At 47.9% G+C, this 27191-nt stretch overlaps 1 protein-coding gene across 3 annotated transcripts in view; it reads left to right on the forward strand.

Moving 5' to 3' along the window:
• ELP2 (elongator acetyltransferase complex subunit 2) overlaps positions 1-27191 on the forward strand; it is a 964760-nt gene that overhangs the window by 859205 nt on the left and 78364 nt on the right. For all 3 annotated transcript variants that reach the window (XM_078687686.1, XM_078687687.1, XM_078687688.1), the window contains one exon: positions 19770-19883. In XM_078687686.1, coding sequence (XP_078543812.1) covers positions 19770-19883 — 114 coding nt within the window. The remainder of the gene's footprint in view (positions 1-19769; positions 19884-27191) is intronic.

Genomic DNA, 27191 nt, shown 5'->3' on the forward strand with positions numbered 1-27191 from the left:
GGTACCGCATCAAAGGCTGCACCTCACGCCCAGACTTTTGACGCAGAGCCATGGCGACATTCAGTACCCAGACCCGCAACAGCTCAACCTGGCGATCTGGCTCCTGAAGTCTTAGAATTTGGCTACCTTAACTTGCCTCCCGACTGCATGGATAACATACGGGAGGCAAGAAAGCCCACCACCAGAGCTTGCTATGCAGCAAAATGGAAGTGGTTTGTCATTTACTGTACAGAACACAACATCAACCCGCTAGATGCATCCACTCACAAAATCATCTGTTATTTGTTACATCTTTACAAATGCAAGCTGGCATATGCTTCCATTCGGATACACTTATCCGCCATAGCAGCTTATCTCCAAAACAGGCAGCATCTCTCCGTTTTCAGAGTGCCTGCCATTAAAGCCTTCCCAGAAGGACTGAAACGGGTCATCCCTCCAAGGACCCCGCCAGCTCCTATATGGAACCTTAATGTGGTCCTCACCAGGCTGATGGGCCCACCTTTTGAGCCTCTGCATTCATGCGAGGTTCAGTTTTTAACATGGAAAGTGGCTTTTCTAATAGCCATTACGTCTCTGCGACGTGTTAGTGAGCTCCAGGCGCTCACTGTCCAAGAGCCATTCATACAAATTCACTCGAACAGGGTGGGGCTGCACACTAACCCTTAATTTCTTCCTAAGGTGGTTTCAAAGTTCCATGTCAATCAGACCATTGAACTGCCCGCGTTCTTTCAAAACCCAGAGACAGTAGCCGAAAGAATGCTCCACACTCTTGACGGCAAACGAGCTTTGATGTACTACATCGATAGGACCAAGGATTTTAGGAAGACACAACAACTCTTTGTTGCCTTTTCGGCCCAGCACAAAGGCAACCCCATTTCCAAAGCAGGTATAGCCAGGTGGATCGTTAAGTGTATTCAAATTTGCTATCACAAGGCTAAGCGCACTTTAACGGTTCCCTCCTGAGCCCACTCCACCCGCAAGTTGGGGGCCTCCATGGCTTTCCTTGGTAATATCCCTTTGGAAGACATTTGTAGAGCAGCCACATGGTCTACACCACACACATTTACTAAACACTACTGTGTAGATGTGCACTCCAAGCAGCAAGCAGCTGTAGGGCAGGCTGTTCTTAAGACACTTTTCAAACGTCTGCAGCTGGCACAGGCGGCCGCCGTTAATGGAGGGACTGCTATATATTCTATGCTATAGATATGAATTTACCAGCCCACATGCCTCGAACTGAATATGCTACTTACCAGTATGCATCTGTTCTTGGCATGTAGGGCTGCTGACATTCATATCGCCCGCCCTCCTCCCCGGTGCCTGTAGCGGCTGCAGAATTCAAACTTACTCTTAGCATGGTCATCGCTCACACTGTTACACTCCATCTTCGCCACAATGGCTAAAAACAATCTGGGGATGGAGTCGATGCCCATGCGCACTGTAGTCCAGGGGAGGAGCCACCTATCTCGTGATACTTCAAAGACTCTTCCAGGACAACAATGTGCAATCATCCGGACCCAACACTAGGCGGCGATCTATGGTATAGATATGAATGTCAGCAGCCCTACATGTCAAGAACAGATGCATACTGGTAAGTAGCATATTCAATACCAGCTCTCAGTACAGTGGTCAGTGCATAACAGTGACAAAAAATTAATAATACCCCAGCATACAGTATTCAACGTATGAGTAGCAAGCAATATCACCGGCACCCAAGCCCACAGGTGATCATCAGGAATATTCAGTCTTCTACCACCCCAATCCATTTACCCCACACCCTTCGAAACTTTTTGGGACAGCCTCAGGCCGCATTCATTGGTCGTTCCTGCTCTGCGCACCAATCTACCCCTCTGTGTCATCGCGGCATGGAAGGAGCTGTCCGGTCCAACCAGAGAGCTGCAATATCCCACGTAGGCACCATCAATGCCCTATTTAAACAAAGCTTCTCGGCTCTTGACCCATCCAATCCCTCGGTAACACCCAGAAGTATGGTCATCGGGCTCAAGGGAACCTCCCAACCCAGGACCTCAGTAAGTTCCCCTGTCACTGACTCCCAGTAGCACGTGATTGTGGGACAGAGCCATACCATGTGATAAAAGTCAGCCTGGGGGCAGCTACAGCGGGGACAGGAAGCATCAGGTCGGAGCCCAGCGTGATGTAGACGCAATGGCGTGAGGTAGGCCTCGTTTAAATAGTATACTTGAACTAACCGGAGCCACGCTGAAGCTGTAACTGTTTTAGGGGCCATCAGCACATCCCTCCAATCAGCGTCGTCTAGGGAGCAAAGCCAACCCTCCCACTTATCCCGGAGATGGGAGAGGGAGTTGGGAGTGTTATTCGTGAGGGAACGATAGATGCGGGAAATCCCCCCGTTCCCTAGATTGCCAGTCATGACCTGGGCTTCAGGTGGGCTATATTCGGGTAAGGAGGTCCCCTCTGAGATGTGGGTGTGGAGGGCGTGGCGCAGCTGTAGGTAACGGTAAAACTGGGAGGTGTGGAGGGAGAACCGGACCTGCAGATCCGGGAAATCGCGTATGTGGCTCCCGCCCCAGACATTCCCAAGTTGCAACATCCCGATGAGATCCCAGGCTCTGAAACCAGAAAGAATGGCGACGTCCTTGAGCCACGTTCCGCACCACAAAGGGGTATATCGGGTTAGTTTGCCCGACCAGTGGGTGTGGCGCAGGGAGGACTGCCAGGCCAAAAGCACCCCGCGCGTGACCTCAGGCAGAGCGTGGGAGATAGCGTTTCTGTAGCGCATCCCCTGAATATTGGAGAAACCCAAGACTCTCAATGTCAAACTGACAATCAAATACAGCAAGGAAAGCATCAGTTTTTTGGACCTCTACTTTTATGTGAAGGGTGGGCGAATTCACAGTACTCTGTATCGCAAAGAAACCGCTTGTAATGCGGTACTACATGCGGACAGCGCGCATGCTGGTTCAACCATTAAGAATATCCCTTACGGGGAAATGGTACGTATGAGGCGCAACTGCAGCGAGGATAATAACTTCAGCACTAATATTCAGCTTGTCAAAAACAGATTCTTAGCAAGAGGGTACGACAGTAAGGTGCTTAATTCAGATTAAATGAGGGCACGAGCATTAACTAGGGAATCTACATTGGCCAAGGGCAGCAGGGCAAGAACCAAGAGGGAAGAGCCCTGTATGAGGTTCACCACACAATACACCATACACAGTGATGCAATCTTTAAACTATTAAACAAAAACTGGCATTTACTGGAGGAAATACCCAGTTTGCAGAAGGTGGTTAGAAACAATCCCTCGGTCACATACAGGAGAGAAAAAACATTGAGAAATGATCTCTGCCCCAGTTACGTTGTGACTGACACCACAATGAGAACTACTTGGCTGCCGGCCAAACCGAAGGGCTTCTATATGTGCAGTACTTGTAACATCTGTGATCCAGGGGTGGACAAAATCAAGAGATTTTCATATAATGGATCAATGAACTATAATATCTTTAAGTTCATGAATTGCAATACCACTTTTGCGGTTCACATGATTGGCTGCCCTTGTGGGTTAATCTATGTGGGCAGCACTAAATGTCGCTTAAAAATATGGATTCAGGAGCATAGAAGGACAGTCCTTAAAGGGGATCTCAGATATCCGCTCACTGAACAATTTGTGAAAAACCATAATGGCAAGCCTGACTTTTTTTTCATGCCATCGAGCATGTAGAAGTGGCAGCTAGAGGCGGTGATCGGGAGTTATACCTAAGACAATGCAAATCTAAATGGATATGTAAACTCCGTAGTATCACCCATGGGTTCAATACAGATCACGAAATGCATTGTTTTCTGGAAAATGGTTGATGTGTCAGTTTGTACTGGGTAGTGTTGTTTGATGAGAGGACCAGATTATTTTAAACATGCACAGTTGTTCTTGGCCCCTCTGATGCAGCATTACAAGTAATACTTTAGATTGGCTCACAATCGATTCATGATCTAATGTCATCAGAGGGTATATCTCAGTTTCTGTTTGCCCGTCTGTTGCTAACAATAGGTGTACTGACTGCTAATTGGGATCATCCCTTGTTGTTTTTACTTCACATCAACTATACTCGCAAACCTACCTTCTATTCTGCCTTGAGGCCCAGTCAGCTTATAGATTGTTTGCTTCCACATATAGGTGTCCATCTATACATTGTAAGCTGACCTAGGTAGACTATATTCTGCTCTCACTTAGAACAATGTACTGGAGTCAACATAGAGAGTAATATTATTAGCATACTAAAAATGGGACGTTATCTTTGCTCAAATTTTATTTGGTGAACCTGTTTCTTATATTTCAATGCCCTCTATCTGTTGCGGCCACCTTACACTGCAGCCGTGAATATTATTAGCATGTGGCGATAGGACCCATCTCCCATTTTTGTATTATTGCAGTTAGGATTATCGATTCTTTGTTCCTCAACAGAGCTCATATTTTAGCTACCATATATATCAGATCGATTTATTGTTTTTTACTCTGAACACAGATTGGGGAGATGTCAGTTCAAATGGATGTGTTTAATATGAGGATGTGCATGAGGATTGGCATTACTAGACAGTTGCACCTTTTTCTCGTAGCTTAGCAATTTTCATGAAGTCGCTTCTGGCTCCAAAACATCGCATTTTAGTTCTAAGTATTTATACGTGGTGACTAAGGATCAGGATTATTTTCCCTGATCAGCAATATGCGGGGGCATAACTGATAATTGGCTCATTACCATTTTTGCCACAATTTTTGCTGCAGTTGTACGAGTTGGGGATCGGCATCATAGGACATTCACACGTCAATTTCATAGATTATCATAGAAATAAGATGCTTACGGTTCCAATACATCACATTTTAATTTCAAGCCGTTATCTAAGGTGATCATTGATTGGGATTTTCCTTCTTGACCAGCCGAACATGGTGGCGCTTTATCTCATAGACTAATGTATATGAAGACGCTTTCCGTGTTTATTACAAGTTTTTATTGCATTTCCCCTCCTGTCGCTCTTCCAGGACGTCTACAGTACCAGTCCATATTGTCTATATTTATATTTGGCGATTTCAGTTAGGATTTTCCATTTAAACCCCCGTCCCTTCCCCAGGACATTTGCAACACCAGGTTGTTGGTTTTGGCCCTTTTGGCAGGTTCACCCTGAAACTTTTTTGCATTTTCCTAGCCTGTTTCGGTAACCTGGTGTTGGTGATTTTAGGCCTCTGCGCACTTTTTCACTGTGGTCCAGTGTAAAGTGCGTGCGCTCTCTGTGTATGTGTGGTGAGACTGGCCTGCCCTCCCATAGGAATTCATGGGGAATATGTGTGTCCATGGTAGTTCCTGATGTGTGGGGAGTGTTGGGGCGAGTTTGGTATGTGCGAACTTGTGAGATTAAATGCTACGCGATTATGTGCGCGGATTTATGGTGTCTAGTGTGAAAGTGCCACTTCTAGAAGTTGGCATGTCTGTGCAGTAAATGTGAATTGACTGTCTGGCTTGTGATTGGCTGGAGCTTGCTGGTGTGCCTGGCTCCAGGAGTCAGGATGGGTCTGCCCCGGTGGTGAATGGAGAGATCTGCATGTTGATGGGAGGGAGGAGTGCACCTGGGACCTGAATAGGGCTGGGCCTTCCCTCCACAATGCTGGCTCCACCCCCTGTGGTGTGTCTGATGCCCCTGACCCACCCTGTGAATAGGCTGAGGGGCTGAGCAAAACAAAGTGCTCCAGAACCAGTTGCATCCGGTTCGCCCCTTGCCTGCACCTTTGGAAACAAAGAGATTTTGTGTATAAAAGAGGGGCTGTGACCCCATGATTTGGTTCTTGTTTCCAACTCGAATCTACCAGGGGCTTGCTGCTGCTGGGGCCCAGGGGAAGGCTTGCCTCTTTAGGCCCTGCCCAGCCCCTCGATTACTGGAGGACTTCTTTGGGGGGGCCTTTTGCCTTGCCTGAGGATGGCTGGGAGACTTTTTCCTTGCCCTGGAAACCTTTGCCTGTGTTTCCCTGCTTGTTTCTGGGACCCTTTGCCTTAAGGGGCCATTTCTCGGGCCTTTAGTTTTTTTGTGTGCTCCCCAGCGCCTCGTGAGCGCTTTATTTGTATTTATGGGCAGAGCGCTGTTGTTTTCCCACAGAGAAGCGGTCCTGCCCTTGTGTGCACATTGCGGGTGCCCACCCCGAGGATTCCGCTAATTTTTGGCGTGCAGGTGCCTACCCTGCATTATGCCCGTGTTTCTGATATTTTACTTCAGAGCGGGTGCCCACCCCGCTCCTAACCTTGTTTTGCGGACCGAGAGAGCCTACCCCTCATTTTATCACAAAGAAAATCACTGCCGCGGCCGGGCCGAACAACCGGAAGTCAGGCGCCCTTGCCCAGGATGTGGGCGGGGCCTGCGATCCGGCAGGAAGTTCCGCGCACGCCAGCAGCCTAGAGGGATCGCGTGAAGCTGCCCGGTGAAAAGAGGATGGTGCCTGCCTTTGCGGAGCTCCTGTGACCGAGGGAGAGCCCCGCAGGCACCAGCAGATGGAGACTGAAGGTGGAGGGGGCTCGAGGCACATTGCCGGTGCCTGACGAGGCCCGCAGCACGAGGAGGAGCACCCCTGAGCAGCCCAGTGAGTGAGCAAGGGCTGGGGATGTCGTGTGGCCGAATGTTGGTGCCGGATCGAGGCACAGTGTGGCTGTACACTTAGAGCGGCCCTGGATGGCAGCGGGCCGCTCCAACAGTTGTAGCCTGTTGTTTTCGAGCCCAAGTGGCTCCAACGTCTTGGGGGTCAGTGCCTGATCGAGGCACAGTATATTGGTGGCATTGCGAGCGGCCCCGGCTGGCAGCAGGCCGCTCTTTCGTTTTGGCCAGTATTCTATAAATTGCCCCGCGTAGGAGAGGGCAGCTACAGTGTTTTGGGGGACACCTTTGTTTAGAGAGCCCCGTGTGGCTCCAGCCTGTGCATATTTGTTTTGAAGAGCCAGACGGCTCCAGGGGGCACAGTCAGTTTTTCCTACGGGCTAGTGAGAGCCCATACCCCCTTTGCCTTGGCTGATATACAGCTGCCCAGCAAGTAGTGGGCAGCTGCACCGTTTACACGCAGTTGCAGTGAGAGTCCCTGAGAGGGACAGAATTGGCACAGAGGTGCCAGGCCTTCCCCAGCTGCGCAGCACTTAGTGCCAGCTGCAGCATTTAGGCCCTGTTCTTGTTCTCAGCTGCCCAGCAAGTAGTGGGCAGCTGCGACGTTTAGGTTTGCGCAGATGGCGCACCCCTGACTGGCACTGCATTGGCAGCGCGCCCTGACATTCTGGACACAGGGCAATTGAGCCCCTTCTGGGATGGCCAGTTGGCCAAGGGGGCTGGTATATGGATAGGGCGCAAGGCCCTAATGTGATTGATGTGCTCTAAATATGGTGCTATGAAATGTAATACATTTAGTATGTTTTGCGCACCCTGTGTTTTATACCTCTAAACTGTGGTTTATGATTATGAGGTTATTTGGCATTTCTTGTGGTTATGCTAGTGAGAGGACGTTTCACCCTGTGATTTACACCCCTAATGTGAGTTATACTTAGGAGTTAGGGTCTAATGTGTTTAGACCAGTGAGAGATTGCATGATGTGTTTATGCAGGTGAGGTTGGCGCAGGATGTAATTTGCGCCTGATGTGACTGTGCGTACTGTAAAGTTATGTTACAGGTGGAGCTGGAGTACAGTGATTACCAGTGGCTACTGGTTGTAGGTTTATGATCTATTTTCTTGTACCAATTTCCGCTAAGTGCTGATCCTGACAGTGGCGCATGTGGCCCTGTCCTGTGTAAATAATCCCTTGTGAATATTGCCTGTGTCAGTTGGCACAGTGTATGTTATGTGTTTACTATCTGATGTGTTATGAGAATACAAAAGCTATTTGTATATAACCTTGTGTGGAGTTCCTTTTGTGGTGTGCCTGGGATGTTGTTGCTGTGTGCATGCGCAAATGCTTTACACATTGCCTCCGGGATAAGCCTGACTGCTCATGCCAAGCTACCAAGGAGATGAGCAGGGGTTATCTTGGCGTGTGACTCCCTTGCCCTGACTAGAGTGGTGGTTTCTGCCTGGCTTTGGCGCAAGCCTTAGCCAACCAGAAATCCCAGTTCTAACAATAGTCTACATTGATATTTGGTGATTATAGCTAGGACATTCAGTTTTCATCTGTTGTTTTACGAATCTACAGGGACTCAGCAAAATCGGGTCTGGTCGCATTTATTTATATACACTGGCCTCTATATTGCAGGACCTATGCGGACTAGGTATTTTATTACGTTTTATTTTTATTTAACCCCTCTACAGCATTGTTGTGACTAGGACAGCATTGGACATTTCAATATTGGGCGCAATATTTTCCTTGGTCACAGTCAGATAGCGCTACTCGAGATTGGGTATGACAACCCATCTGATTGGTTGTCAGACTGAGGTTGGGGGTGAAGTCCCGTGTATTTAGAACGTTGGCGGGAGGAGCACAGGCTGTATATGGAGGTGAAGGACAGATTCGCAAGCGACGCTAAGGTATTCGAATTTGGGACGGTCATAAGGGTTGTGTAATGTGGTTAAACGTGAAGGGCTATGGAGACCGGGAATTAGGACTGGGTGGGCGACCGGTGACTGTCTTATTGTGGTCTAATCCATACGGATTACGCTGTCGTCTTATTTGTCTGCATAACATGTAACGTTGAATGTTTGTATTACATGTTAATAGACACGGAGTCTTTAATGTGTCCGGGGTTGCATATATTACGGAGCAGGCTTAGATGCGGCCTGAGGAGAATCGATTCTAACATCTTTTTTATTGATGACGGCAAACTGTACTGTTACCTGTCCCTACTGGATGATAGAGTCTAGCGGCTAATTTATTTGAGGATATGGGCCTGAAGCGAATCAAAGCAGTGTCTTTACTTGTGTGGTTCTGTGCTATGGTGGCTGCTGGTAGTTGTAGTCTGGAACCATTTCGATCTATGGACGATGAAAAGCACGCCATACGACATTGGGAAATACGTATTTTTGTTACACAGATGGGTCAATTGAATTGTTGCCATCTGTTAGCTTGGCCGGTTTTGAACTATTTATCCTTTTTGACAGGAATCCGCATTTCTACTTAGAATATATAGGGGCCACGGTGCAATACACTGTACCATATGAAAATTTGGAACAGTTTGTTTGGGATATTAAGAAAACATTGAGGTATGATAACATACAACCTTTGTTTGTGGGTGATATGGATTTACTGTGGTACTTATTACTAGGCATCTCTGCTATGGTTGCTATTTTGGAGGGTACCTATTTATGTCTGTGAATAGTTTCCACGGCTTCGCATTTGAGTCTTTTCTCACTAGTAGGTGTTCCGAAATTCAATTTCTGTTAATTGGAGGGCACTTACTAGTTTTTGGAGGAATGCCAATAATATATGTTTAGTAAATTATTTTTCTTTCTCACTAGGCGCTCCAAATTACTTTTCCACTTGAATTTTTCCTGTGAGGTTGTTTGATTGCTTGCATATGGATTTATTTACCATAATTCCGTGGAGTGTCTTGGGCAGTCACGACAGGTGCGCCCAAATCGATACAGTATTTCGAATCGTGTGACTAATGATTATTGCCTATATTTGAGCTCCTCCCTGTGATTAGAATGATGCTACCTTGCTGATCATACATTTATGGGGATAGAATTGCTTTCTCACTTTGCTCTTATCTCTTTGAACTATACCCCATACCTGGTTGTTGATCTGCCTTTGTGGGGCTATTTTACTACATTTAGACCCCTGTTCCAGACATCTGGTGGAAGTCTTTTTTCAGTCAAAACACAGGTGTGTGTGAGTAGATAGATGATTGCAATTCATGCGCTTTTTTAAGAAACCTATATACTACCCGAGCTTCCTCTAGTACTGTTTATCTTACATCCATTGGTGCTTGTGCCATAATACCAACTATTGTATACACAATTTTGTGTAGGCCTACATAAGGAATATATTGTTCGTTGTGAGAAGTCAACTGCTGCAAGGGAACGGTTGTTAACAATTATTGCTGGCATCTTTTACAAAGTGTTCTTTACAAGTGATACACATTTTTTGGTAAGAAGCTTTATATGGGTTCCTCACACCTTTTTATTCTATTAGTCTGTAAATTTGAATTGGTTACCTTGTATTATACTTTTTGTATATGATTCCCCTCACCTTTTCTCCCACCTGCCAGCATTTTTTCCACACCTTACCCACATGTCTTACTTTTCATTTCAATTGGATTGTTCTCGTCCAACCCTATGTCTTCTTTGCTTTTTCTGTCTTCTCTTTTCATCTGGTCTATTTCATAGTTTAGACTTTATTGTGGATTAAAACTAGAGCGTGGAATACTACTTCCCATTTCAATGAAAATTACAGAGTCAACGCTGTTACTATGTTGGAATAAGCAGTTGTTCAAGTCTTATATCAATGTCTTAAATTGGATGTTTTGTTTGTATATGATGATATGTTCTGTTTCATTGTGCAGTTAAATTGTTTGATATTTGTTTGTTGCTTTTCTTCCGTCCCTACCTGCATAAGTTTCGCTTTTTGTGTTTTTTGTGTTTTTGTATTAAGTGTGCTTGTTTTCTAGTCCTGTGTCTCACGATCTGTATGTAATATGTTTGCATTTGTGTCATATTTGTACATACCGTAGAAAGTTCCCTATGAGAATGAAATGCGTTGGCTGTATTGTTTATACCTGATGCTTTTTAAAAGACAATTTTGGGGAATAAAGAAGTTATTTTTTCGAACAACTTTGGCCTATTGGACATCTTGAGCTGCGCATCCCCGTTTATTACAATATTCTCTGATCTGGAGCACAGTGATGTCGTTTAATGGCTGGCGTAGGGTTAGTTTGCACAGCGAACTCACGTATAGGAACTGGCACGAGGTGCGACATAGGAGGTCCGCCGTTGTTGCTTTGGGATAATCAGCATCGTCGCTCTACAAATTCTCCTCGTCGGTTGGCCGACCCGACAAGGGTTGCGGTTGGTGCCCCTCCCCCGGCACCGTGCGCGGAGCACGAAGAGCCGACTCCGCGTTTCCCTCCCTTCCCTCCCTTCCCAGAGCGACTCCTGCCCAGCTTTGAACGTTCTACGAGGTCATGCATGCCATCTTTGGGAGGCCCGAACCCACCTGCGCGCCTTCGGATCCATGCCTGGATCCGGATCGGCGGCGGTTGACCTGATTACACCTCCACCGTAGCCACTTCCTCCGGCACCACTACCGCATTAGACACCGGTCAGCTCCTCGGACGGTGTCGACCCCAGCCTCCATACCGACGTGGAGCCGGAACGGCATCAAGCGGGGTTTCTGTTCCCCTGTTCACTCCTGGGGTGCCTTTTCGGCCAGAATAGCATCCAGAGGATGAGGACTGGAAGGGGTCAGGTGACCCTCTGACCGACCAGTTAGATAAACAGGACTGAAGAGAGGAACTGGGGGATGCCAGTGGTCTCGACACCTCCCCTAGCCTTGGCATACTGTCTCCTCCTACCGTGGCTATGGAGGAAGGAGCGTAATAAGCAGTGGTGTTGCGTAGGGCGGCCCAGTCTCTCAACCTTGAGCTTCCTACGGTGGCTGTCAGGACTAACCTCCAGACTGAGGTACTTCAACTGGCTGCAAGCTCTTCGGAGCCCCTGCTGCCATTTAATGGGCACCTCACCAACGTCCTTTTGGGCACGTGGTCCAGGCTCAACACCGGGGCTTCCGTGGACAGGATGATTGCCCGACGCCACCGCCTCGCTCCGGGCGAACCCACTTTCCTCTCCCAGCACCCCACCCTAGAGAGCTTGGTGGTCCAAGCCTCCACTTCCAAGAGCGCATTCCCTACTGCTCCACCGGGAAGGGAATCCTAGAAGCTGGACCATCTTGGGAAGAAGATTTTCTCTTCTACCAGCTTAGGACTGCGGTCAGTAAACACTGCATGTCTCTTTTGCCGTCATTCCTACTCTGTGTGGGATACAGTTGCGCCGGTGCTGCCTCAGTGTCCGGAGGAGGCCCGGGCAGTGCTCTCCCATGCTGTCTCCACCAGGAGGGATGCGGCGAAGTTTACCATCCGTTGTGGGCTGGACACCGCTGACTCTCTGGGCAGGACAATTTCAACGTCAGTAGCACTTCTTCGCTACGCCTGGATGAGATCGACTGGCTTTTCGGGGGAAGTTCAGAACAACTTGATGGACATGATCTTTGATGGCCGTTGCCTTTTTGGCGACAAAGCAGACAACGTTCTAGAGCGTTTCACCTCTGCACCCGACGTGCGCGCTCTACTTTCGTGGCTACGGAAGGGGTGCCCCGCTACATCCCGCCCAGATCCACAGACAAGGCACCCAACCTTTGCACGACCGGGAACGTGGGAACAACAGTTGTGGTTCCGGGGGGCAGCAGATGGACCAGTCCACCAACCCTCCCGCTGCAGCAGCCTCCAAACCTTTCTAGTCCAACATTTCAGACATTTCAGGCCCATCAAACGCCTTTGGGCAGCAGGATTTGCCATCACCTCTCCCACTGCCGCACCATCACGTCGGACGGGTGGGTTTTGCAGATATTCTGAAGGGGCTACTCCCTCCCATTCGAGGCTACCCCTCCAGTCATGCCACTGTCATACCACCGCATGTCAGAGGATCACCTGGCCCTTCTCCAGCAGGAAGTTACGGCTCTTTTAGCCAAGGGAGCCATCAAGCACGTTCCTGTCCCAGAAGTAGGTCATGGTTGTTATTCCCACTACTTCCTGGTCCCTAAGAAGGACAAGGGCCTGCATCCTATCTTGGATCTCAGGAACGTCAACCGCTTCCTCCGGAAGGAGAAGTTCAAGATGTTGACACTTGCTCAGGTCTTGTCTGCGCTCGACCCGGAAGACTGGAGATAGTGTTGGACTTGCAGTACGTTGATTTTCACATCCCCGTCCTGCCGGCCCACCGGCGCTACCCGCGGTTCACGGTAGACCGCAAGCATTTTAAGTTTACAGTGCTCCCCTTTGGCCTTACCAGCGCCCCTCGGGTGTTCACGAAAGTGATGGCGGTGGTCACAGCTCATATGCGCAGATCAGGGGATTCAGTCTTCCCCTATCTCGATGACTGGCTGTTGAAGGAGGGCTCGCCCCAGGCAGTGGTCTCCCACCTCCAGACTACGGCCAACTTCCTGCATTCGCTGGATTTCTCCATCACTGTGCTGAAGTCGCACCTGATTCCCTCTCAGAAGCTCCTCTTAATTGGAGTGGTTCTGGATACGACACGGTTTCGGGTCTATCCTCCAGAACAGCGAGTCCAGGATATTCAGGCTATGATTCAAATCTTGCAGCCTCTATCCCGGGTTTCAGTCAGAATTACTCTGAGGCTGCTGGGCCTCATGGCCTCCTGCATCCTGCTGGTCGATCAGGCCAGGTGGCATATGTGGGCTCTGCAGTGGGACCTGAAGTTCCAGTGGGCGCAGCATCAGGGGAATCTGTCCGATTGCGTCCAGATATCAGAAGGCTCTGCTCGACAATTGCAGTGGTGGCTCATGAACCAGGATTGGGTCAAAGGCAGATCCCTCTCCCTTCCCCAACCAGGACACACAGTGGTGACAGATGCGTCCCTCCTGGTATGGGTCGGCCACATGAGGGAGGCGGAGATCAAAGGCCTTTGGTCTCCGGCGGAGTCCGGGCTCCAAATCAACCTTCTGGAGCTTCGGGCGATTTGTCTTTGTTGGAAAACGAGGCAGCATCTGTGAGGCCTGCACAAATAACATGACACATTTGTCCTTCACTGGGAACCAAACACCCTAGGGCAGCGCCTGACTCTCAGAGGGTAGCGTTGCAGAGCAGTCTTAGGCTTACTCAAGGGAGGTGGTGTGGGCTAGTAATCGCCATTTGCAGGTGCGCAAAAATAACACTCAATAATTGATTGTCCAGTCTGTACTTTGCTTTATAAAAGTAAGAGTACATTTATTAAACACACACACCATCCAATACTATACACCAATGTACAAATATACATAAGCTGTTGGAATTACTTTGTGACATTGCATAACATCTCCACCCCTCCCGCAGGGGGGGGGGGTCTAGTACCACCACTCCTATGTATGCACATCATCTTGCCCCCAATGCAATTAGTTGAACCTATCCTGGAGCGGGGGCCCTGCGCACTGACACCATCCCAGTGGCGTCCCCCTCCCATTACCTCAACAAGCATCAAACAGGGTTTCACCTGCCTTGGTGACACATGACCCTGACCAAGCATCTCCTACTGACCCTAAAGTATACACCTCTACATCTTAAGGGCTAACAGTCTGGGGTCTTCACCTAAGCGCAGCAGCAAGACTACATGTTTACGCACACTTTAGAATGACAGTACTCAGCACATTTGGATATCATTAAAAAGTGTCAGAACCACCTTCTAACAGTCTTGCACTCAAAGCAATCCTGCCCTCTGTTCAGAGAAGAGTAGAGCAGGTGTTCACGGACAACACCACTGCCATGTGGTACTGCAACAAACAGGGCGGGGTGGGGTCATGGACCCTATGTCAGGAGGCCCCCTGCCTCTGGACATGGCTGGAACATCAGGGCATATCCTTGGTGGGTCCACACCTGGCAGGATCACTGAATGCCGGGGTCGACAAACTCAGCCGCAGGTGCATGATGGATAACGAAATTTGTCTTCACTCGGAGGTGGTGCAAGGTCTCTTTCAACAGTGGGGAGAGCCTTGGTTAGATCTATTCGCCACCGAAGAGAACGCGGAATGTCAGCAATTCTGCGCGTGGGAATTTCCTAGGCGGCACTCACTAGGTGACGGTTTTCGTCGTGAGTGGAGTTGCGTTCTGTTGTACGCCTTTCTGCTTATACCACTTCTGCCCAGAGTGCTGAAGAAGATCAGGCGCGACCAGGCCAAAGTCATTCTTGTAGCTCCAGATTGGGCACGGAGAGTCTGCTCAACATGGCCATCAATTCTCCAACTCGTCTGGCTCTTCAGGAGGATCATCTGTCTCAGCAACAGGGGACGGTCCTCCACCCAAACCTGTCCAGCTTCCACCTCCTTGCATGGAGATTGAGCGGTGGCAGTTGACGTCATTCGACCTGCCTCTTGAAGTCTGCGATGTAATTCTAGCAGCCAGGCGTCCCTCCACTAAGACGGTATACGCCTGCCGGTGGAACAACTTTTTGGCATGGTGCACATCAAAGGCTGTGGATCCCCTCTCTGCCCCTCCTGCTGAGGGTCTTTTGTTCCTTCTTTTTTTGGCCCAACAGGGCTCTGCTCTGGGCACTATCAAAGACTATCTCTCGGCCATCTCTGCCTTCCATCGGCTCCCAGATCAGCCTTCCCTTTTCAAGTCCTCGGTGGCAAATCGTTTATTGAAAGGCATAACTCATCTCTTTCCTCCTATTCCTTTTGTTATGCCTCAGTGGGACTTGAACCTAGTTTTTACTTATTTAATGTGCGCTCCCTTTGAGTCACTTCACAACTGTCCTCTGAGGCTCTTAACTCGCAACACTGCTTTCCTGGTGGCCATCACCTCTGCCAGACGCATGAGTGCGCTCCAGGCGCTTTCTTCTAAGCCTCCTTTCCTCTCTGTGCATTCGGACAAAGTTGTCCATCCTTCCTGGCCAAGGTAGTCACTGCCTTCCACATCGGGCAGACCATCACTTTTCCCACCTTCTCTCCGCCTCCGCATTCTTCAAAGGAGGAAGAGAGGCTCCACCGTCTGGACCCAAAACGTGTGCTTTCCTTTTATCTGGATCGCACCAAACAGTTCTGGGTGGATGACCAGCTCTTTGTTGGGTACGTGGGTGCCAAGAAAGGTCGGGCCGTACACAAACAAACTATCTCCCGATGGGTCGTTTTGTGTATCAAAGCCTGCTATTCTTTGGCAAAGAAGGAGCCTCCAGTGGGGCTGCGCGCCCATTCCACCAGGGCGATAGCAGCAACCACTGCTCTGGGACGGGGTGTTACTCTGAATGACATCTGTCAGGCAGCTACGTGGGCTTCATTGCACACTTTTACGAAGCACTACTGTCTTGACAGTCAAGTCCGGAGAAATGGCTTCTTTGGCAGTTCTGTTCTCCAGGACTTTCTGGTGTGATCTTGGTTCTCAGACCCACCTCCAGGGTTGGTATTGCTGTGGTATCTATTCTAAGGTAAGGAATCTATAACTAATGTGTTTCTTTAAGATGAACAACTTACTTACCTTCGGTAGCGATATATCTGTAATAAATATAAGTTATAGATTTCTTACCGCCCCACCCGTCCTCCCCGTTCTGCAAACTAATTTCTAGGGTTATCGAAATCCTTTCAGGGCCCTAGTTTTGTGCACCAGTGGTCAGTGTCCGGCATGGCTCTGCGTTTTCTGGCGATGAAATTCTTGTACAGATAAGACGTCAGCGCTCGAGGGCGGCGTCTAAGTAGCTTCTGCGACGTCATCCCGGCGACACGATGCCAACGACGAATGCGGAGCGGACCGACGCCACATTCTGACGCGCAGAGGTACTGCTGACGGAAAACTCTCCGGATCCAGTCTGACGCCTGGGGGTAATTCTACGGTAAGGAATCTATAACTAACTAATGTTTCTTACAGATATATTGTTACCAAAGGTAAGTAACTTGTTCATAAGTTCACATACTTATTAAATACAATATTCATAGTACAAAAACACACAAATTACAAAACATATAACAAAACACATACAAATCTATACATCACTTATATAAGGACAAAGAAGATTCCTACAGAGAGATCAAGTACCACTAAGAAATCCCTACTTCAGTTAAAAACGTTTCTCTAAATTAAAGACAAAACTAACCACCAAGTTCCTCAAGTCAAGATGTGTAAGACTTATATTATGAGTCAACGGTGAATATTATCATTGTTTTGATTACACACAGAATAACATTGACAAAACGTGTCATGATAATCACCCTGGGTTCACCTGTGCCCCATGTATGAGTCCATTCCTATAATGCTGAAACCTTGGTTTACCACATTAATACAAACTATATCACAGAGTAACATTTTTCAGACAAGGTGCATACTCATTTTCACTTCAGTACTCAGATGACAGAATGGAAAGGAGAGTGAAGTGCTGCCCTACCTGGAGAAAGGAATGGAGCAACTGCTCTAGGATCAATACAAACGACGAGTCTGATGTGAACTCCCACTAACTCTAAACGAATCGCCGTTCTCTTTCTGTGAAAGGTGAGTAATGCATGTTATTGATGAATCTATTAACCAAAAATAGCATGAAGGGAGAGATAATACTCCCTCCACTGGCCCTGAGTTGCCCCGGCGTCGGGAAGGCACGGGGTAGACTCTTGTTTGGACTCCTCAACCCGAGGACGTGGAGGGGCATCAGAGATGCCACCCGTATAGGGCGAAGGCCGCGTCTTCAACTGCTTATGGTGTAACTTACCAGTCAACAGCGAGGACGCTCGCAGGAAGGATTCCTGAAGCAAGGCCTGGAGCGGTCCTTGGAACAAGACTACTGCGACCGGCGTGGGGCCTGCTAACAGCGTGCCACCAAGAGAGTCATGCAGTGGTCCTTCAGCGCCGAAGCTGAAGACAGGAACCATACTCTTCGGAGTCATGGTGAAAACCCAGACACAACATACTAATATGAAGAGGGTCCAGGGCCGACATTTGTCATCCACAGGATCTTGAGGACACTAGAAAAAGCACACTGTCATCTACAAAATGTCAAGAGAGGTTGACAAATGGGCAGAGGAACCGCTCTCCAGATCCGTGTACAGCATGGAAAGGTCAAAACTGATGCCAACTCATCAGGGGAGAGCTATATGGACTCTGTTGATGCCACAGACATTGATACAGAGTCGCTCAATGCCCTCTACCAACGAGCAGAGGTACTTCTGTAGTACATTTTCTGGCTCCTGTCTGGCACCTGGGGATAATTCAAAGGTAAGGAATCTGCGCCTAGATCTTGTCTCTACCAGTTAAGGCGTTACCAAAGGTAAGTAACTATAGGCAGAGCTGGATATGGTTGTAGCTCATTCTTTTGATACAGGTGTAGTGCCTGGTGACATGCGGATAAGAATATCATGATTTTCTAGGATTCATTTATTTTTCGGAGTGCCGTTCAGTACTGAACACCTTTTCTGTGATAAAGAATGTCCATCACTAGAATGTTTCAATCTGGACAGAGAACTGCCTGGCTTTTGGCTCTGTTCTCACCTGCTTGACTCTTTAACATCAGCGCAGCAACCTGAGGGAGTGTAACAGATCATTGGTTTCCATGCAGCATCAACTCCATTAGCTACAGTAATAGTAGCATAATTGTTGCTCGGCAAGTGTTAGGTGGGAATAGAAGCTGAGAGATAACTAGATATGTGTATGTTGCCCTTGCAGCACGAAAATAGTTGTAATAGATTCACCAATCACATGAATTGTCACCTTTCAGGGAAAGAGAACGACGATTCGTTTAGAGTTAGTGGGCGATCACATCAGACTCGTGGTTTGTGTTGATCAGAGAGCAGTTACTCCATTCCTTTCTCCCGGTAGGGCACCGCTCCACTCTCCTTTCGATCTTTCCATTGTCATCTGAGTATAGAAGTGGAAACGTTTCCTTTAAAATGGAATGTGTAATGATTCCTACCACAGAAGTGCGGGACAGTCTGGTTTTCCAGGTATTTTCCGTTCCCTAAGAAGTGGGAGATATTTCCTTGAAACTCGACTTGTGCTTTGTCAACTAATGGCTGATGTAACAGAAGCTTTGGATGGGTACATTAGCCCAGCAGGTGCAAGATGGCATGGTGTCCGCTGGGGCATTACTTAAGGGGTGAGAGAAGAGTTTAGCTACACTTGCCAACTTGTTTGTATTTAAGAAACGTTGGTTTGTTTCGGTGATTCAAAGTTTCTTGCACTCTGCCAACTTCTCCCGAGGCGTGGCTAATTCCGTGCTGCCAGTGTCCGCACCAGATGTCCTGCCTCAGAACGTCCCTTGGGTGGGATACTGTGTGCCAGGCAACATAAAGGGAAGCTGACTCAGCTCCTTGCTGTGCAGGTAACAACGGCTGGTGGCAGTAAAAAGTAGCGGGGACTCAAGACATTTGGGGTTAGGGTAGGAGAAACAAGCGCAGTGGGTGGGAATGACCGAGTCCGAGGACTTTGCAAATATGCACATCCATGATCTCTTTTCTTGTGCTCGTTTCACATTGTCAGGGTCACCCTGTGAGCGTCTTTGGAGGAGCAGTACCTTTAACCCTACTTCAGTTCAGCATTGAAAGGGGTTCATCAAGGTGATAACAATGTTGGTCACGCATCTGTGCAGGGAAGAATTCCAAGTCTTTCTACATTGAACTGGATTTCTTTTCGGAATACCTATCTACAGCAGGGTACTCCCCACATTTTTACATGTAAGCCGCTTTACAGTCAGGGATTCTATATGAATTTTGTAAAATCTCCATGGTCCTAGTGTAGCAAATACAATTTATAGCCGTTGTGGTGGTCAAAGTGCAAGGACATACTTTTTCCGGGGAGATGAGGGATCAGCTTTTGTTACTTTTCATCTCCCATATAAAAACTAGCTGCTTTGGGTCTCACCACATCAATTTGCTGTAAGAGCTCTAACTAGAGGATGAATAGGCCAAGTCTTCATTCTTTGGCGGTGTTCAGAATTGACCAATTACAGGTAAATATAAGTATGTACGTTGGAAAAATTTGAAATTGCTTCAGTTTCTTTTCAAAATTATTTAACAGCAACCCAACTCATTCTCATAGAAATTAATAAATGTTATTGGTTGATGATGGCTATAGTGAATAATTTTGGTATCTACATTTTTTTTAACAGCTACATAATTGCAGTAGGATTAGAATGTGGCAAAATTATTTTGTATACATGGAAAGCAAATGAGAAGAATTCAGCGTTAGCGGATTGGACCAAGTGTTTCGAAATGGATAAACGGTATGTCGGCTTAAAATGTATATTTTAAAAAATGCTATATGTTGTTCTTCAGCTATAATCGTTATTAAAAACCTAAGTCATTCAATAACCTAACAAAATTGCATATTGTATAACTGCAAGTCACACACTTTGAAAGTTGTTATTTTTATCGTGGATTTTTCCCTGCTGCGTTTTTTTGTTAGTCTAATTATTTTATTTAAATACGTTTTGAAAAAAATATGTTCGCTTATAAGAATTGTTATGAAGTACAATAATTTATCTTACGTTTTCATGTACCTAGGCAGCAGTGTATGGCAGGATACCGTCTAAGTCACAGTTCTGTCATTTTAAAAGACGAAATTGGTGTATTTTGAACTTTTTGTGAAATAAAGTTGAGTTAGTGTCGTTCCCTAATTCTAAATGAAGTGAGTTCCATAAACTATATGCTACAACGGACAAGCATTGGCAAAGCAAATACGTCTTGCCTTTTCAAGCACTTGCCTTTGTCAATGTTTTTGTCATGCTGCTGTGCAGCATGGTTGAAAGTTTAAGAAGAAAATGGCTCATAGCACTTTTTCCCCTAATTTCTAGCTGGAGGACAGGTGGCATCTCGGGAAGAGGGAGGGCGTGCAACACAAAGGGTGCAGATGCCATCTGGCCACCCCCCCCCCTGCCCCAGCAGTAAAAAAGAACAGCATTATGTATGGGACGGGAGAGTTGGAAGGGCAAGCAACAACACGGAGATGGGTTGGAGGGGGCTAGCTACAACATGGAGACGAATGGGAGGGGGCATGCAACAACTTGGAGCTGGGTGGGAAGGACAAACAACACCACAGAGAGGGACACAAGAGTGTTAGGAGGAAAGCAACAACACAGAGGGGAGTGGCAGGGAACAAGCAACAACTTGGAGAGGGACAGTAGGGTGAGAAGTGCAAGCAACAATATGGAGCGGAACGGGGGTAGAAGCATATGAGGGAGATAGCATGCAAACACTTGATCTTTAATGTAGTCTTCAACTAAAAGAAAAAAGGAACTCCGAAAGTGTGACTAGCGGAATGACACAAGTACTTGAGCCATACTCCAGGCAAGGGACCAACACCCAAAGAGGAAGTGAATCTGGTAGGCGCTGACCAAAGAGAAGCAAGGAAATGAGAGTGATGATGAAGCCAACCAATGATGAGCAATGGGTCGTCTCAGAGCCTACTGTAAACAAACCAATGTCTTGTAAGCATCAGCACATGCACTGTCGCAAAGTATCTACTACTGTGTCAAGGCATTTTGAAGCACAGGACTGTTGGCAACAAAGCGTTGGAGAAGTGACAAAAGTTAAGTCTTGTGCAACATTTCTGTAGAAATTAAAGTGATTTTTAAAATAGTATTTTGTATGACAAACACAAGACTTTAAGGACGTTTTATCTCTTATGGTGTCTTGTGTTTCCATCTGTTTTCTAAGCACCGTCTTATGTAGTGGTTGTTTCCTTGATGGCATAGCACTTCCCTTCCACATCTCTCCACTCTCCTGCATACTCTTTGAAATTACATTTTCTGCTAAATCATAGATCACTGCAAGATCCTTTAGTTTGCTTATCTGTCTCTCTTTCCTTCCACAATGTTGTTTGGTTTTTCAGTTACATTTATACTCTCCACAAGACTCACTGACTTGGTTCTGTGTCGAACATTTTGCAAGCCAAAACATGAGTGAATAAATTGTAGAGGTGTGCTGTGGGCTTGAATCTAACCATAAAGCTGCTGATTTTGGCCGTAACCGAGACAGCCTGAATATTGGTCTAGATAGTATCTCGAGGCAAGAAATAATAGCAAGGTGAAGCAAAGTATGTAGTTTGTCTTGCTACAGAGCAACAAATGAGATAGAAAGTGAGGATAACATAATTAAGATAAGATGTGAGAGGACAGGATGTATTCATAGTCTCCTCATTCCAAGAATACATTTTGGAGATTAAATTCTTTTGACTCACCATCATAAAACAACACCTCATGTGCTAAAAAGATAATTGCAGTCCCTTATAATTGGCCCCACCCTGTCCTCCGCCTCAGTGCTGCCTTCATTGAGAGAGAACCGATTCAAATCTAAAGACTTAATAACTTGTTCAAGACAAGAAAATAGACCTGCGTCCTAACCTTGCTTCTAATTGCACATGGGATCCTCCCCGAGATGAACTGCATTCTTCCTGCTGTCTCCTACCCTTCTCTCTCTAATCCTCCATTACAGACAAGTCACTTGCTTCCTCTGTCTCGACTGCCTACCAGGGCCAAGTTTCTTAGCGCTGGTACAGAACTCACCCCTGGCAGTTTCTCAAAGTGCCTTATTCACCAGTGATTGTTGCCTGCATGTACGACTGGTTGTCCCAAAGGCATTGATGTATTGCTTCTTAAGAGCACCGTATGACAATCTTTCTGGCTAAGCCAGCAGCAGACCACATCAGTGTTGACCTTATCTGACAGAGACATCTAGCCGCAGATTCCTTAACTTTTGAATTCTCTCCAGGTGCCATTCTCGATCCGGAAATGTTTAAGCAGTAAATCTGCATGTCGGGGGACAGGGTCGTATGGCTCCGTGATGACGTCGTCTCCTGTCATTACGTCAGTGGAGCCATATGAGTCCCCTCTGGGGCATTGGCATCAGTTTCTTCTTTTCCGCGCTTTAATGTGGATCTGGAGAAGCGTTTCCTCTGATCGTTTTTAGGTCTCGCCTAGCGTTGCAGCACATGCGCTGCTCGCTGGGCGAGAAATATAGTGAGAGAGGAGAATTCAGAAGGGAACTTGAAGCCCCGCCCATCATTTTCATTGGGTGGCGTCAGCGTTTATGCTAAACGCTGGCTTCCCATTGAAAAGGATGCTTTTTGGTCACTGCCCTTTCTCTTTTTTGGACGGGTCGCCTGCTTCACTGTCGTGAAGCACTTTCTTATATGTAGTGGGGGGGCCATCTAGCGCTGCGCCTGCTACTACACAAATTTCCAATGACAAATGCTCCTGCGGCCTGGTGATTAACTCCGCTCTGCCGAAGGAGAGCTTTTGGCTCACGTTATTTCACTGGCATGGCAAACAAAAAATATGAATAAAAGGATTCATGCTTGTGTTTGTTCTTTCTGTAGACAGACTTCTGAAGAGCCATGGAAGTACCAAGGCCTTGAGCTACTGCAGGAAGTACGGGCAGAGAACCCGCGCCATGCCTGCGAGCCCCAATTATGCAAGATTACATAATGTGGAGGGCCTCTTGGACAATCTGCCTGGCAGCCTCGCGCACAGCTGGGATAAGAGAAGCGCCAGCAGATGCACGGGGGTGGGACAGGTCACCGGAAGTGCAAGAGCACAATTGCCTTTTCTTTCCGCTGGAAGCCGCATGGCCCATTTTCACTTGCACTGACGCAGCATTGAATACACACCTCATGCTTTGAAATATTATTGGACATCACCTTGACTTGCAATTGTCTTAGTAAAGCACAAAATGGCACCCATGTTGTCTTATGTCGCCACCAAAAGAGACTTTGTGCCATCGTATCGCCCCCCAGATACGGAAAAAATAGAATTTTGCATCCACACTCAGTTGTCCAAAATCACACTGTATGCACACAAAATTGCAACGTACAAAACTAACATTGAAGATGTTTGCAATGCTACGACTCTGCAACGGTGATGTAGAGTGGCGGTTTGCTGCACCTTGCTACCAGGGGAGTAGGTATCGATAGTGCAGAAGGTGCAGTGGCACAACAGCCCCAGCCGTGAGGGGCTCATTTAACCCCAATTCGAGTCAATGTTTTTTTTACTACGAAAGCAGGGGACAAGGACCCTTGATCTCTTTGCCTGCGTTCGTTCCTATGATTCCACTGCTTACTACAGGCCTTTATCTTTGCATTCGCAGTTGTGCAGTGAACCGATGAATATCCCGCGCACGGGCAAGACCCCGTCAAAGTGCACAGATCTCTTTAGCTGCCGTGCTTCCATAACGATGACATACCTCCAAACATTAAACAATATGCTGGCCTTCAAGCTGCGACGAGTCCCTACTCCTGTTTGAACAGTATATCGTTCCTTATTTGTGTGCCAGCGCTGGACTTTTCATTATTTAATCGTTGTGAAAACCGAAACCCACAGGGCACTTCTCCAGTGCTGCAGGGCCGGTATGATGGGAGGCCTTCAGGCCGAGCCCTGGTGTCTAGATAACTGCAGCTCAATCGGGTCATCTGCACACACATGTATACTATTGATATGACAGCCTGGCATGAAGAGCCAGAGTTATCGTTCTAATAATAATGGTTATCAACACCATTACATCTCTTCTCGGAAGGGAGGACGCGGTATGTGTCTCAAGAGGCACACCCAGCCTCTGACTCGTCTGAGTTGTACTTGAAACAAGGCTCTAACCCACCCGCCTCCTCCTTATGGTCTGCGGTGCCGCCTCCTGTAAGGACGTCTAAAGTGCCTTCTTGCCCTGAACACACCCCACAACCCGTGCTTGCACCCCTGTCCTGGCTGCACCCCTCGGACTGCAGTACAGCTCTCCCCTCCCGCCCCCCATGCTTGACCCCCCTATCCTGGCTGAACCCGTCACACTGCAAAACAGCTCGCCCCTCCACCCCTGCCCCCTGTTTGCACCCCTGTCCTGGCTGCACCCCTCAAACTGCAGTACAGCTCCCCCCCGCCACCCTACTTGGACCCCCTGTCCTGGCTGCACCCCTCGCACTGCAGCACAGCCCTCCCCTCCCCCCCCCACCCCCTGCTTGCCCCCCGCCCTCACAGCACCCCTCAGACTGCAGCACAGCTCTCCCCTCCACTAACTGTAGGACAGCTCTCCCCTCCATTCCTGGAGTTCTTCCCTTGCCCTTCCTGCCCCCCTCCCCCTTCAGACTCTCCACCTCTCCCCAAATCTTTCGATCCAGCTATACCTCTTAGCACAATCCAGGTCCCACAGACCTAGAAACCCTTCCCTCCCCCAACAAAATATTCCTCTTCTATAGCGTTCTAGCAGCTTTAGGTAATAGTAGTGCTATATGATCATGCATAAATAAATAATACATAACAAGCGTTTGCAATGCAATAGGTCTTGCATTTACTCGAGTTTGAGCCATTAGCATGACAATGCCTTTGAATTATGTTTTAGTTTTTAAAACACAAATAAACAAGCATTTGCAATGCAACAGGTCTTGCATTCACACGAGTTAAAGTTATGGCATTGTAAATGGCAATGCCTTTTTTTTATTAGAACCAGGCCAGTTACATGTTTTTAGGAATGGGGCGATCACGTGATTTATCCAGAATCAATGGGCGTTGAGCCAAGTCTGAGATGTCCGCCGGGTTGCCCAGCTCTAGCCGCAGGCCACCTCTGCTCCCCTTCATCACAGACCCTGGCTCCTGCAGTGTTACATGTTGATGGGTATTCCTGCCACCTGCTGCCAACGTCTTATTCCCGTGCACTGGCCCCAAAGCATGAGGCAGACTTTCATCTATGCCACCGGTTGTACCCACACCCCCACCCTCAGCCCCAATGCTCTAATAGCAAACCAGGCCCTTCGACCCCTCACCCAGTCTCCTAGAAACATCTGTCTGGTTAGTCAGAGCCCTACGCGCTGCCCCTGATGTCTGTGCCGCTTCTGTGACGTCTGGCCTTTCCAGTATCTCAATGAACGCCCAGCTTTCTATTTCCGGGCACTTTGGTTGCACAGGGAGTCTTAGTGTCGAAGCAAGGCCCCCTCAGAAGTGCGGCACGTTACTGGGAGCCGGGGTAGGTGAAATAAAGCAAAACCGTTTCTGGCCACCACGGTGGGTGGGGCATGCAGCCGTCCCCAGTGCAACAGTTGCTACAGTTTACACTGTATTTTCTTCTTTTTTGTTGCAGGATTTATATAGCACAAACTCTAACCCAAAGTTACTGGAGCATTTACATGAGCACGAGTTGCAGTTGCATAAGGACACATTCATTTTTAGTCGCACCTACTTACAAGATATGGTCAGTAAGGCGCTATGCAATGCAATAGGTGTTGCTTTTTGTATTGTAAATAACAATGGTTTTACATTTTTTTAAAGGCATTGCCATTTACAATGCCAATAGCCCCATCCTGCCTGCCCATCATCGCTACCTGTGGTTTGCGGTGGGCCACAAGCACTTTCAATTTGAAGTGCTTCCCTTTGGCCGCACTAGCGCCCCTCGGGTGTCCATATAGGTGATGGCGGTGGTCGCAGCCCATCTGCGGGGATTGGGGATTGCAGTCTTCCACTATCTCGACGACTTGTTATTGAAAGCCGGCCACGTCCCAACCAGTTGTCTCCCACCTCCATACTACAGTGAACCTCCTGCATTCGCTGAGATTCACTATGAACGTGCCAAAGTCACACCTAACCCCACCTCAGACTCTCCCTTTCAGTGGAGTGGTTCTGGACATGGTGCAGTTCCGGGCTTAACCTCCCAAACGGTTGCTCCAGGATTTTCAGGCTATGATGTTGATGTTTCAGCCTGTATCTTGGATTTTGTTGAGAGTGACTCTGAAGCTGTTGAGCCTCATGACCTTCTGCATGCTGCACATATGTGGGCTCCGCAATGGGACCTGAAGTTTCAATGGGCACAGCATCAAGGAAATCTCTCCTGGTTCAGATTTCAGAGGACACTGCAAAAGACCTGCAGTGGTGACTAATAGACGACGATCGGATCAAAGGCAGATCTTTCCTCCTTCCCCACCCACATCTCAAAGTAGTCACAGATGCAATCCTTCTGGGATAGGGTGGCCATCTGGGCGAGGTGGAGATCAGAGACTCTGGTCTCTGGCAGAAGACAGGCTTCATATCAATCTGTTAGAGCTTCGAGCAATCTGACTGGTACTGAAAGCCTTTTTACCATCCATAAAGGGAAGGCTGATACAGATGTTCATGGACAACACTACCGCCATGTGGCACTGCAACAAATAGGGTGGAGTGGGGTCGTGGAAACTCTTTCTCATGAGGCCTTGTGTCTCTGGCTATGGCTGGAACAACAGAACATTTCCCTGGTGGTTCAACACCTGGCCAGCTCTCTGAACGTCAGGGCGGATGAGCTCAGCCGAAGGTGCCTTGCAGATCACGAGTGGCGTCTACATCAGGACGTGGCACAAGGTCTCTTCCAGTGGTGGGGAGAGCCTTGGTGAGATCTATCCACCTCCGAAGACAACGCACAATGTCAGCAGTTGTGCGCGTTGGAGTTTTCAAGGCGGCTCTCGCTCGGCGCCGCTTTTTGAAGCAAGTGGAGCTCAGACCTTCTATATGCTTTTCCACCAATACCAATCCTGCCCAGAGTGCTCAAGAAGATCAGGAGCGAGCAAGTTATTCTTGTGGCTTTAGACT

Source organism: Lissotriton helveticus, chromosome 4_1, assembly GCF_964261635.1.
Source record: "Lissotriton helveticus chromosome 4_1, aLisHel1.1, whole genome shotgun sequence".
NCBI lineage: Eukaryota > Metazoa > Chordata > Amphibia > Caudata > Salamandridae > Lissotriton > Lissotriton helveticus.